Consider the following 13,668-nt stretch of genomic DNA (forward strand, 5'->3'; position numbering starts at 1 on the left):
AGAGGTGTCTCTACATCCATCCAGGCATGACTGAGCACTTCATACACATGAATGTGTATGAATGCACACATCCAGTTTTAACCATCCTGGTTTTATCAAGGACAAGGAGTACCCACCAGGAGTCTTGTGGGTACACAGCACCTACCAAGGGCATTTAACAAGGTACAAAACATACCACAAATGTGACTGAATGTACTGCTCTCAGGTGAGGGAGGAAGGAAGGAGAGAAAGGAAAAAAAAATAACTCAGCAAAGTTATCATTTGCTGATTTTAACTCCTGAGTGGTTTAGCAAAGTTATCATTTGCTGTTTTGACTCCTTAGCACTTCAGTTTACAGAAGTTATATCAAAAGCTGCAGTTCAGTTGAAGGGTTAGACACTCTTCAGATCAGCCTTGCTGCTGAAACCAGTGCCCCATTTATTCATCCCTAAGCAGCTGCTGTTATTAACAGGAGCTCTCAGCATCACAGCGACTCCCACCTCTGACACCCCACACATTCTGCCTTGCACAAAACACAGCAAACCACCCACTGGAAACACTGAGGCAGCGACCCACATCCACACAGACCCTACTCTGAATGTACTCTGCACTGCAGAACAGCAAGAGAAATGAACACATAGAATGGGAAACAAACAGGTTTAAAAGATAAGGGAGGTCAAGTACAGCCAGTGGGAAATATGCTTATTCCTAAAGGCTGAGGGGTGGAGTCAGTACTGCCATGAAGTACCTTGGAAAGCACTCCATTCCTAAAGAAATAATGGCAGAAACTGTTAAAGTAGGGGCCTGCTCCAGGGGCTCAGACGTCAGACAGAGCTTCCAAGTTCTGGAATCTCAAATTTGAAGGTAAACATGGCAAAAGTTTTAGACTGAAAGCAGCAGAGTGGTTTTAATTTAAGGACCACAACAGCTCATATTCATGGATCAGTTTACATAAATAGTGAGCTGGCAGAAGATGAGCAAGCTCCTTTCTACAGAAAGCACCGTGATACAACTGAAGATAATCAAAGTTACGGTGCGGCAGTGCCCAGCAGTACTTTACTCACCACGGGAATTTTAATAAAGCTACCTTTCATCCCATAATTTACACTGCTCTTCTATCTCAGAGCTGCTTTTGGGACAATTACTGTTGAGCTTTACACTTTCTTTATGAAAATAAACTTGAAAGGCAAGTTTGATCCTGCAACAATGCCAGGGCACTCCAACCACAGCACTCAGTGGTCGATAGCCAAGTGGACAAAGCACAAAATTAATTTATGTTGTTTTGAAACTTTTAATTAACTCTGGCCAAGCAGGTTCTTACAAGTAAGTCAAATAATTAAGGCTAATTTAAGAGACACTTGAGTAAAAGCACAAAATGAACCTGAAGAACCAAATACAGCACACAACCCCAAGCTTTGCAATAGGAACTGTAAGTTATGGAAACTCAGATCTGTAACATATAAACTGTAAAGCTGAGTCCCTAAGTAGCTATAAGCATTACCTTCTACTAGTTTTGGTCTTTTATACTCCTTAAAATGCTAACAGGTATCCAGAGTAGCAACTGAAGCTGATACACATCAACAACTCACCTACTGCTGCTAACCCAAAATACTGAATAAAGCTCAGTTTTCAATCTGAGAAAACATGTCACTACAAGAGGTGACAAAGATGTCAAATGCTTTACAGTATCTCTAACAGTGACCAGGCTCAGTATCTGCAACAATAAAACACTCCTTAAAGTTGCATTACATGCCTGAGTACAAAGCAATGCCAAATACTAACAATAGCTGAGGGTTGGCCTTGACCTACATTTATCAATTGCAAAAACACTTTTCTTACATATCTGTACATACTTAAAATCCTTCATTCTCTTCGTATTTCCAAACATCACCTCTGAAGTCACTGAGAACATGAAGTGCTTCTAATGCTCAGTTGAGCCTTACTGATAAAACACACAGAAACTCTGGAAAGTGCGCTGAATGTCCCCATTATAAGTGCCAGTTTAACACTAAACTGCTTCCTGCAACACACAATGTGCCTTAGGTATGACTTTCCACCCTTTAATATGCTTGGCAGAGGTTACATTGAGCCCCTGCAGTTTGTAGGACTTGACACTGCTTGTCACGTTTTCCATTCAGTCCACTGAAATTCAGGATTGCCAGCATCTGTCTGCAGAACATCCCCTTCAGTTCAACTCCACTCATTCACTTCAACACAACTTAGCAGACTTGCAGCAGTATAAGAAATGTGACCTTAAGTACCAGGAAAGCATCAAAAATAAAAATAATAATAATAAGCAGTTTAAAGTCAACAGTCCAGAAATGTGACTTGCACACCAAATACCACTTCCTCTACCCAAGAATTTGCAAATATAAATAAAATTTCTATATTATGGTACATGCATCTTTTCCAGTGTGAAAGGACAGATACAACACATCTTCATCCCTGAATGCTGACTGAAGCTGATTTTATCTTTCATCTTTTTATCTTTGTGAGAAAGATTTTTACAATGAATTTTTGATTAAAAATCTTGAGGATGTGCAGTACTTTCACATTTTCTTGTTATACTAAGTACTTCAATAATGCACAGTCCCCAGACCACACAGCTTCTCCTGCTGTCATTTAAAGACCCATAAATCATCTCTAAGTTGTGGATGTCTTCAAGTGTCATCTTTCGATCAGCCCTGTGACAATGATCGGTCTAAATGGTCTTATTAAGGGCTTAAAATAGGAGACTATAAAAAAACAGAAGCGTCAAAGCCATATGTTTGGCCCGAAATGAGCTAGATGATAAATATAACCAGTCCAGCTTTAATGTGGCAGTCAGCAAGCAACGGCTACAGCCCTGAATTGTCTCCCTTGGTTGGTCTTCCAGGGGCAAACCAGTGTTATCAGCCTGTGCAGGGCTGCGAGGGAGTTTTACCATTTGCGTTCTCACCGGAGTCACGTGAAGGACGGGATACAACACGCGGAGCCCACAAGGGCCCGGGATCAGCCCGGGTTCGCGATCAGCCGGGCAGGGCAGCGCGGTCCGGCCCGCTCATGCCCAGCCCCGGCCGCCCCTGCCTGCCGGCGGGCTCAGGCCCGCGGGCCGAGGCCGTGCCAGCCCTGGCCGCCGCGGCTCCCCCTCCGCCCGGAGGCGGCCGTGGGGCCCAGGGGAGCGGGAGGCGGGGCCGGGCCCGCTCCCCGCGCCCGCCGGGCCTCCCTCCTCTCCGCCATGCGGCGCGGCCGCGCCGGCCGGCCCGGCCCGGCCCTTTCCCCGCGCCGGCGCTGCACCGCCCGCTCCCTCCCGGGCGGGCGCTCTCGGGCGGCCTCCGCTCAGCGCCGGGAGATTCCGGGTGGGCTCTCCCGGACGGGCCCGGCCGCGGGGTCCCGGGGCGGGCGCGGCCGGGAGCCGGGGAGCGGAGCGGGAGGCGACCCGGCGCTGTGTGTGTATGGGCACGGCCCGCACTGACCGTTCGCCCGCTTCAGGGCGTTCTCGGGCCGCTGGAAGTACACCGGCATGATGGCGGCGGCGGCGGCTCCTCACGGGGCGGCGGCGGCTCCGAGCTCCAGCCAGGCGGCACGCGCGGCCGGAAAGGGAGGGAGCGGCAGGGGAAGGGGAGGGAAGGGGGCCCGCGCGCGCCGCCACGGCCGCGGCGGAAGCGGAAACCCCGCCCGGCGCGCGCGCGGACCGTCCGGCCGGACGGGGGCCGGGACCGGGACCGGGAGAGAATCGTGGGGGAATCGCGGGAAAAGCGGGAGGGGGATTGGGACCAGGACTCTGAGGGGATCGGGGGATGCGGTCCTGGGGAGATCGGGCCCGTGAGGCGGATCGGGCCCGGGAGGGGAGTGCGGGGCGAGCTCCACAAAGCCCTTTGTCCGAATGAGCCTTAACGATACCGGGGGATGCAGGGGTTTGCCGGGGGCGGTCGGGTGGCGCTGGGCCCCGTGTGAGTCGTTCGCCTGTCTCGCACACTCTGTTATTAACATTGTTCTTACTGTACGTTTTCCTATTCTTTATCTGCTTCTAGTAAATTGTTCTTAGCCCAACCCGTGCTCTTTACCTTTTTGTACCTCCAGTTCTCCATCCTATCACAGGGGGAGGTGAGGGGAACGTGAGCGAGTGGTGCATGGTTTGGGGTATTTCAATGGGGGCACTAAATTGGGGAATTCTATTCCTAAGCCATGACACACGTGTATTTTAGTATGGTCTGCATTAAGTAGAGCCATCACTAAGGTATAGCGCTGAACAAGCTTTTCTTGTGTTCATAAAATTAATTAAAAAGTCTTTCGGGTGTCTGCCTGAGGTCGGGGTGGCAGCTGTGCCCATGTCACCGGAGCCAGTGACTGTCCCTGCAGCCTTCTCATGGGGGCAGCTGTGCTCTCATGGGGACTGCAAATGTCCTGCCTGGTATTTAATGCTGGGTTTGCTATTGGGCAGCCTACTCCATGTTTTTGGGTCTCTAAAAGCCCTTCAGGCTGGGATCATTACAATTTTGTATCATCTGTCTCTTCCTGCTAATGTGTGTACTTAATGACTTCATGAAACTCATATGGCAAGCTGCCCTTTTAGTGTGTTCCCTAGCCAGGCTGGGACAGGCCTGGTCTCTCCCAGAACTTCACATGTTTTTTAGCAGCTTCTGATGCTCCTCTAGTTATATCAGTTATTTCAGAAGTTTCTTCTCCTAATCAGTATCATGGTGTTCCTAGAATCATTTAGCTTGGAAAAGACCCTTAAGGTCATGGAGTCCAATGTTCAGGTGCCACTGGTTATCCAAACTTTCAAATGAGATTACATTCTTGCAAATAAGATTTACATTCTCAATAAACTTGCTGGTGCATGGAGTTACTCAGGAATAGTTGTTCTGCTTCCATGACTGTTCCTCACGCCGCTCAGTCCCCACTTGGGCAGGAGCCAGCCTTTATCCGTGCTGTGTAGAAACACAGGAATGTCTCTTTTGGATTACTCAGGGTCAGCTCCTGGCCGTGACTTCAGGAGGTGGTTGCCAGCAGGGCCACCCTCCTTTTGTGTAACATTTCACATGAACTGCCCCATGGCTCACAGAGGGCTGCAGAGATGATGATGATGATGATGATGATGATGATGATGATGGCACTGGAGCTCTTCCCTTTTGGGGAAAGGCTGAGGGAGCTGGGAATGTTCAGCCGGGAGAAGAGACAGGGATCTCATCCATGTCTGTCACTATCTGAAGGGAGGCGTCAGATGGACCAGGTGGTGTCCAGCAACAGGACAAGAGGCAACGCGCAGAAACACATGGAATTCCACCTGTACACGAGGAAGAGCTTCTGTATTGTTATTGTGCAGTGATCGCACACCGGGACACTGCCCATGGAAGATTTGGGATCTCCGTCCCTGCAGGTGTCCAGAAGCCGTCTGGACACGCTCCGAGTGCCGTGCTCTGGGGCCCTGCTTCAGCACGGCCGTGGCACCGGCTGAGCTCCATGGTCCCTTCCATCCTGCACTACCCTGGGATTCTGTGACTTAAACAACAAAAAAGACTCATTTTTCCCCGATTCCCGGCGGAGACCGGCGGGGCGGGTCCCAGAGGAGGAAGCCGCAGGGAGCGGGCGGGAGCGCTCAGTAAATGGCGGGGGGGCGGAGCGGGGCCGTGAGGGTGGAGCGGGGCCGGGCTGGCGGAAGGCGGCGGAACGAAGATGGCAGAGCCGGAGGCGCAGCTGCTGCGGGCCGTGGGGCTGATCGGTGAGGGCCGGGGGAGCCGGGCCGGGGCGGTACCGGGGCCCGCGGCGGTACCGGGGCCCGCCGCGCTGAGGCCGCGGGTCCGGGCGGTGCCGGCTCTGCCTGTTGCGGGGCTCAGCCGTGCACAACTCGGCCGAAGTGTCTGAAATTCGCGGCTTCCGAGGCTTCTGTTGCGAAATCAGAAATAGGGAATATCATAAATGAGCTGGTCCGGGTGCTTGTTCCTCAATACCGTGGTCATGTTGAATGTGCATTCAAACTTGGTGCTTCTTTGACCTCGTGAAGCGGGTCAAGAATAGAGATTTATTAATATTTTAAAAAAATAATACCCGTGTCAGAATTCCTGCCTTAAGGCTTGAACCGTAGTGTCAGAACTGGATGTCTAGGGTCAGGGTAAGGTTGAATTTTAATCTGATTCCAGGAAACAAACCTGATTAACCCATCAATTTACTTCCTTGCTGCTGTTTGGCATTCTCACAGTGAACATCTTTCCACCATAGAAAAAGACACCAATGGAGATGCTCTGTGGGTTTGGTGTTATCCGTCCGTAACAGCGGAACTGAGGACTCTGCTGCTGCGAAAGTGCTGCCTTACAGATGAAAACAAATTGCTCCATACGTTTGTGTTCGGCCAGTATAAAAGGTCTTGGTTCTACATCACAACGGTAGAAGTTCAAGATTCTCCAGCCTTGAAAAAGGTATGGCTTGGTGGGGTTTTTCAGTAGGATGCAGGGAGGGCTTCTGCAGAGCTTCCTCTGTGGGTTAAGCCGTGTTTTCCCATGGAGAGAAATGAGAAGGGATTCAAGGTGTTGTGTGCTCACAGATGCAGCTCTGTCCAGCTGCCCAGCCAGTCTATGTTTCATTTGTCACCAGGACGTGGAATTGCAGAATGATTGAGATACTCATTACCCAATTCTTTGTGTTAACATACAAATGTTATTTCATGCTGCTGTTTCTAGTTAATTTGCATTTCAAGTTCGGCATTTTTTTTCTCTCTACGGAGTTTGTTTCGTAGTGTCCAGAGTCTTGTTCCTATAGAACCTGCTGCCATTTTTCCCCAAAGGATTGAGTTTTGTAGATACTTTCTTTTCCACTGCATTTATTACTGGAAGACAGCAAATATAGTTGTATGTTCTATCTTTTCCCTGTTATAAAAATATTTAAACTGTTGGTTAAGTCTAATCAATTTTCATGTTTCATGCCATGTTGTTAAGTAGAAAGATAACATGGTAATTTTGTATGCTCACAGCAGAATGTTGCTTGACTTTCCTCACTCCAAGTTTATATATCCTTTGAAGTAAAATAAAATTAAATGTCTCAGTGCTCTCTTCAGTAGGTGCAGTGGGAGATGCTATTTCAGGAGAACACGTGAGCCTGGTCATTGTCTGCAGACTTTCAGTCTTGTACTGTCCCAGCCCACAATCATTTGATTGAGGAAGTTAGAGTGGTTCTGTTTGTGGGCCTGCAGTCTGTATTTTTTCCAGTCTCTTTCTAAATATGTTGATGCTGTCTGCCTCCACAGCTTCCTTTGGCAAAAAATTCTGGAAGTTTCCTCCCTGCTGTGGGGAAGGAAAATGCCTTTCTGTTTTTTAATAACCTCATGAGGTTAGAGGAAAGCAACTGTTGTGTGTAGGTTAAGCAGAAGATAGTCTGTACTAGAGCTGAGTCACGTCAGAAGTCCTCTGTCCAGGCCATTCCTGCAGTTAGGAGCTTGGAGCATTGACAGTGAAGTGACCAAGGCTGTTCATGTGGGATCATTAACTGAGCTCTGTGTGTTTCTGTGCCTGTCATGTGCAGGTGACCCACTTCTCCATTGTCCTGACAGCCAAAGACTTCAACCCAGAGAAATATGCAGCCTTCACCAGGATCCTCTGCAGGTCTGTATAAAAGCTGTATAAGCGTGCACATGGCCTGAGGTTCTGCCATGTGCATGCTTAGATCTTGCCAAAGCAAAAGGCTGAGTTCCTTGTGTTGCATTTGTTCAAACAAATTGCTGGAAATTCAGTCCTACAAAGGAAATCAGATTATAAAAATCCCTGATTCGAGCTGTCATATACAGAAAGTGTTGGGTGAATGTCAGATGTTCATTGGGTTTTAATCTGCGACACACACCACCACCACCCTCACACTCATTTTCTCTGAGACTATATTTTTAAAAAGTGTAAATGTTTGGGAAGATGTTAGTGCTGGATTTAAAGATCACCCTGTGTATGGTGAATGTATCCCTCCACAACTCTTTGTAAGTGCTGCTTGCAGCTCCTCTGAGCCAAGCACAGCACCCAGGGATGGTTTTGCTTTTCCTATGGGGAAGTGAGAGCCCTCTTCCAACCAAAAAACCTCTTCTCATTTCCTTGTCCTGTTTACTCACTTCCCTTCATATCCCCATTCTCATGCTCTGTCTCTGCTTCTTATTTTGCTTTTCCTTCAGTTTCCAAATTAGTTCAGTCCCAGTTCTTGATACCAAGAGTATTCCCTGGGATTTTGCAGCTAATTGGATGCAACTGTGAGGTTATTGTGCTCTTGGGACTTACTATATATAATGCAGACTTGGAAATGCTTTCAGACTTACCAATTCTGCAGGGTGCTGCAAAACTGAGATGTGTTCTTTTTTGGTGATACATGAAAAACTTAGGTTCACTGTGGATCATATTTCTGCTGACTTACCAGCTAATACTTCCTTTCAAATCTAGAATGGATTCTTCTAAGCATGATAATAATTGAGTTTCAAATGTGATGTTGATTTGTGCTATAGCTACCATGTAAAATGTGTAGTTGACACCTTCACTGCTATTCCTGAAATATCTTTAACTGTAAAAGAGGTTACAGTGCCTCTCTGCTTCCTGGAAGACAGCTGACAGTGCATAGGTTCTCTCAGGGTGTGCTTCCTCTGTGTCATTTTGGGGTTTTATTGAGTATCAAGGACATTTTATTGAGTATCAAGCACCTAGTCATAGTCTGCATGTCATAACAGGAGTTACTGTGGTAGTTGCTTTTTCCTTAAGCAGACACCTTCCAAGTCTGTAAAGAATCCTTTGTCTGGACACCTACCTGCACCTTTGGGGTGTGTTTCTATTTTAGTCCATGTTGGTTCATTCATAAAATAGAAAGCTGAAATAAAAACACAGAGTTATTTTAAATACTAAAAGACAGACATGTTTGTATGCGTGTTGGAAAACTTCTAGTTTAGTATTTAAAACCGCAGCCAGGTGTCCAGAATTGGAATGATTGCCAACATTATTGCTATTTGTCATACTGATTTTTAATTTTTTATATATATATGTGTGCAGTGATTGCAGTTAAAATAGCAGACTCTCTCCTTTTCACACAGAATCTACCTGAAGCATGGAAGTCCAGTTAAAATGATGGAGAGTTACATTGCAGTCCTCACAAAGGGCATCTGCCAAAGTGAAGAAAATGGATCCTTCCTCAGCAAGGACTTTGATGCTCGGAAGGCTTACCTTGCTGGCTCCATCAAAGGTTAATCTCTGCCAGAGTCTCCATTCTGATTTCTTTCTTACAGCCTAAAATACAATCTTGTTTTCATGTATGCTTCAAGTAAACTGCACTGACATTGTTACCTGTGCTGTTATTACTAAGCTTTTTCAAAAACATAATATCAGCATAAATATCTTCTATAAAATAATTCCTTCTCTTTTCTAGATATAGTGTCTCAGTTTGGAATGGAAACAGTTATTTTATATACTGCACTGATGTTAAAGAAGAGAATTGTAGTTTACCATCCTAGAATAGAAGCTATCCAGGAATTTACCAGGTACTTTATCAATTCCTTCCTTCCCATCCACCCACCCCCAGAAGTCCAACAAATTTTGAACCTTCATTGAGAAAAAAGCCTGTATTTTAAGGGAAAAAAAATCCATCTTAAACCTGTTGATAGAAGTTCTGCTAAATCCCTCTTAAGGTTTAACTGCATGTTGCTCAACTCAGAGAAATTGAATGGTAGAATGAGTGATAAACTCTGCTTGCACTGATAGTAGAAATTTTTACAATTAATATATAAATAAATATATATATGCACACCCCTAAATGGGACCTAGTGATAATTGTTCTTTTTCATGACATACAGTTTTTACTGTGAAGCTTTAGTTAGTGTAAGTAAAAATGTACTGTGTCTCAGGTTGCACTCTGATCTCCCTAGGACTTTGCCTGCTTTAGTGTGGCATCGACAAGACTGGTCAATTCTTCATTCATATGTGCATCTAAATGAGGAGGAACTGGAAGCCTTAAAAGCCTGCACAGGTAGTGATGATTTCTTAATCAAAAACACCAGGAAAATTCAATGTCAGCTTCTGTTGCTGCAAAGTTTTGCACAAGGGAACTCTGGAGGGAAAAAAAGGTTACTTTGCTATTAATGCTGTTGATCAAAGTTAAACATAATTTTCTTTGGAAAAGGTAAATCAGCTAAACAAGTATGTGGGAAGATAATTAGTTAATCTGGTGGCTTTGGGTGGATCCACATCAATCCATCCCTAATCACAGATGCAAAGCAGCCTTGAGACTCGTTTGATGCTTTGATTGGAGGGATTAAAAGTCTTCCTGTTATACAGAACCAGCTCACTTAGATAAGCTACATATTTTCCCAGCTTCTACACATCACTAGTAAGGGAATGTTGTTTGTTTTTTTTTAATCCCTAACTCTGAAGTCCCAGACTTCTGTTTTGATGTCAGTGAAGTCTGAGGCTCCTAAGCACAGGTAAACTTTACCTGTAGGAGTTTGGTCTGTGTGACACAGTGCTGTGTGTGCATAGTGCTTAATGCATAATCCAGGAGCAGGCCCAAGCTTTATGCTGAGGTTACTGTGACACATCATGGGGCCATTAAGAGGCTTCTTTGTGCAGAGTATAAGCAAGGAGACTACTCATCTTCAACATTTCTACAGCTCACTAAGCATCTTCCATGGAGAAAAACTGCTCCAGGTTTGCTCATCTGACATGCTATAAATAAGCAAATCCAATGGGTTTATTCCTCTGTTCCAGTCTAGTACTGACTTTGAGACAAAAAGCTCCAGAGTGGAGATTTTGAGAATGTAATGAGAAAGTTACAAATGAGTAATTTTAGTAGGAAGGGAGGAAGAGAGTTTAAAATGTCAGATTGTTGACTTGGTGATACTGCTGTAATGTTAGCAGTTAATCCACGCTCAAGGCAGTTTTAGAAGTTGATTTTTAAGCTCCTTGGAAATGAAGCATCTGCTGAGCACTTGTGGAATGACTGATAATATCAAGAGAGCAGCTTCTTGGGTCCAGTGGGTATTGTGTCAGACACTCTTGGAACAGACTTTAGGACTGTGATTTTTGATTTTATTTCTGAAGATCCTAATCTTGCTCAATTCTGTGCTCTAGGTTACATTGCTGGATTTACAGACTCTGAAGTGAGCAGTAGATCAGACCTCTATGATGTCTATGTGAATTTGGCAGACAGTGAGATTACAGTTTCACCTGTAGTAAAAGGTTGGTTGCTCTTTATATTTTGGATTTAAGAGGCAGTTTTTTCCGGAGTTGGGAGTAATTGCTCATCCTTGCTGTAGATCAAACAATCTTCATCCTTCTTCTATCTAGGTTTTGAAAAGTCAATATGTTAGTTTCTGTCTTAATTTTATTGCCACCCTGGAAGACGGGTTAAAGCTGGAATTTGTGTAAAAATGTGCTTTGTTTTCCAACAAATGCACAGTTGAGATTTCATAACATCCGTGTTAGACATGGAAGAGACTTTCAGCTGAATGGAGAGATATTACATGAGTTTTTAGAAAAGCATGGCACTAAATACTTGAAGACTGGGGATTATTTGAAAGAAAACCTTTTATGTTGCTTATCATCTTGCTGCTCCTTATCACTGCTTTGGGCCACTTCAGAGGTACTGGCTGTTGATACAAGGTTATTGCCTTTATCAACAGATTTCAAATGGCAGTCATGAAAAGATTCCTCACTTTGGTGTGTTACTCATGCATTTCTAGGTATCACAAAAAAAGTGATTTTATGTGTGGTGTTTTGTTTCTTTCTTACACAGAGGCAATGACAATGGGAAAACTTCACAAAGAAATTGGACAACTAATTGTTCAATCTGCAGAAGATCCAGATAAATCAGACAGCCAAGTCATTAAGGTTAATATTTTATTTTTAAATCTAATTAACTTCTATTGCTAAATCTTGGCAGAAGGAGGGAGTAGGAGGAAGAGTGGCACTGAGAATCAGTCAGTCTCTTCTACCTTCTGCCTTTTTACAAATGAGCATTTTTATTTATCATGCAGGTTTTTAAGGATAGCTTACTTAGTTTATATTATCTCTTGGGTAACTACATTGCTGAAGGAAGTTCAGAAATTCTATTGATTGTAAGACTGGTTTCCCAGTTTTATTCCACAAGGCATGGTATTTGCTCAATGCTTTGGCAATAGTATTGGCAGTACCTTGAAAAGGTCCTGCTAAATATGGGTTTTTAGCTATGAAACCTGATTTTTATGATGATGGCATTTTATCACTCCCTCCCCCATGTAATATTAGACATTTCACAAATGAGTGACTTAGTCACAGAGCTCAGTAAGGTCAGGAGAGGAGTGGTTGTGCTTTCTTTATCCAAAATGGCACAAGAGCAGGCTGAAGAACTCTAACAAGTGGGGTCTTTATTTTAAATGAGCCATTTATTTACCCTTGTTTCCTTTTTTTGTTCTGTATTGATTATTTTTTATTGTAAGTGTACGTGAAAACCTTTTAATACCTAATACTATATTCATGGTTGCTTGTTTTTCTGTTCTTTAAGGACATTTCTCTGAAGACAAAAGAAATCTTGGCTACTTTAGCCTCACTTACTGAAGTTTCAGATGGCAATGAAAAACCAACCCTTAATGCTGAGGCCCTGAAACAAAAGCGATTTCCACCAGCCACAGAAAACTTCCTTTTTCATTTAGCAGCTGCTGAACAAATGCTCAAAATCTGATTTTGATGCGCTGCAGTGTTATGGACCAATTCTGAAAAAGCTGTCTCTGCCATCCAGATAGGTATACCTGGTATTTTATATGAAAACTAAAGGTATGAGTCAATGTCCTAGTTACCATGATGTAATGCAGAATATTGGAGCTTGACTGGGAACATGTGGAGACATATTTGGGAACATTCCTGGTGCCATTATCTCCCCCCAACTCTAACTGTGTACCTATGGCTCCTGTATTTCACCCCACAGAGTGAGTGAATATACAAGTAGCACAGGCCAGTGTGGGCAGGCTGTGTGTCCATCAGTGTAGTGGCTGTTTGTCCTGCACACTCCAGAGGCTGGACAGCTCTGACTTGTCTGCCTAGGGATGGAACATGGCTGCAGCACATCTGGGAATGTGCTGACCTCTGCACAGCACACCCTGAACATGCAGCTGCTCTGAGTGCTCCTTCTGGGCTTCCAGGGATGTCAGCCTGTCAGATGCTGCTCTTGCTCTGGACTGCCTGATACCTGGAAATCCCAAATAAATGGACAAGTTCTCTCTTTCTACTTGAAAGTGTCTAGGTGTGAATAAAGGATGTCTGGGAAAATCTGATGTGGTAGCCTTAGTATGAAACGGAAGGGATGTTTTGAAGCTCAGGTGTGAGTTGAGCACCTCTTTGGGATTCTTGCCTTAGAGGTTTTCCCCCTTTCACTCCATCCCATGCCTCTGGTGGAGGGATAAGATACAGGTTTACTGTGCTTGGAGTGGGGCTTCCTGGGGGGGTCATGGACAAGTGCTGCTTTACAGCTGGAGTCATTTGAGAAGTTGTTGGGGCTCTCAGCTGAGAATACACCTGGCCATTCATTCCTGATCCACGTGAGAGAAAGTCAGATGAGTCAAAGCCTTAAGCACCAGGAAAGCTCAAATGGCCAGGTGCCACAGGTAGAGCAGCAGCTTCTTGAAGGACTGGAGCTGGAACACAGGTACTGTCTGATGGTGCTCTGTGTAAATTAAATCTAGATGGACACTTCTGAAGTCATAGTGAAAACTGGGAAAGAGTTTAGAGA

The 13,668-nt window shown here is 45.0% G+C and overlaps 2 protein-coding genes across 2 annotated transcripts in view; one reads left to right on the forward strand and one right to left on the reverse strand.

Annotated features, from left to right (window-relative positions):
* Positions 1-3,568, reverse strand: part of EIF3A (eukaryotic translation initiation factor 3 subunit A) — a 29,023-nt gene extending 25,455 nt beyond the window's left edge. The window contains exon 1 of the mRNA XM_084210643.1: positions 3,435-3,568. Coding sequence (XP_084066769.1) covers positions 3,435-3,483 — 49 coding nt within the window. The 5' untranslated portion in view covers positions 3,484-3,568. The remainder of the gene's footprint in view (positions 1-3,434) is intronic.
* A 2,039-nt stretch (positions 3,569-5,607) lies between these two features.
* On the forward strand, positions 5,608-13,604 carry DENND10 (DENN domain containing 10). The gene is made up of 9 exons (XM_084210605.1): positions 5,608-5,683; positions 6,181-6,377; positions 7,477-7,556; positions 9,008-9,156; positions 9,340-9,451; positions 9,836-9,936; positions 11,037-11,144; positions 11,701-11,795; positions 12,448-13,604. The coding sequence occupies exons 1-9, from the start codon at positions 5,638-5,640 to the stop codon at positions 12,622-12,624; spliced, it is 1,065 nt and encodes a 354-aa protein (XP_084066731.1). The 5' UTR covers positions 5,608-5,637; the 3' UTR covers positions 12,625-13,604.
* Positions 13,605-13,668: the final 64 nt, after the last annotated feature.

Source organism: Fringilla coelebs (assembly GCF_963513975.1).
Source record: "Fringilla coelebs genome assembly, chromosome: 8".
NCBI classification, from domain to species: domain Eukaryota; kingdom Metazoa; phylum Chordata; class Aves; order Passeriformes; family Fringillidae; genus Fringilla; species Fringilla coelebs.

What these genes read in the sequence shown, in the direction of transcription:
- DENND10 (XM_084210605.1), top strand. Translation starts at nt 5,638, where the DNA reads ATGGCAGAGCCGGAGGCGCAGCTGCTGCGGGCCGTGGGGCTGATCG. An exon ending in ATTCTCCAGCCTTGAAAAAG is followed by an intron (nt 6,378 to 7,476) that starts GTATGGCTTGGT and finishes TGTCATGTGCAG; the next exon opens with GTGACCCACTTCTCCATTGT. An exon ending in TTCACCAGGATCCTCTGCAG is followed by an intron (nt 7,557 to 9,007) that starts GTCTGTATAAAA and finishes CTTTTCACACAG; the next exon opens with AATCTACCTGAAGCATGGAA.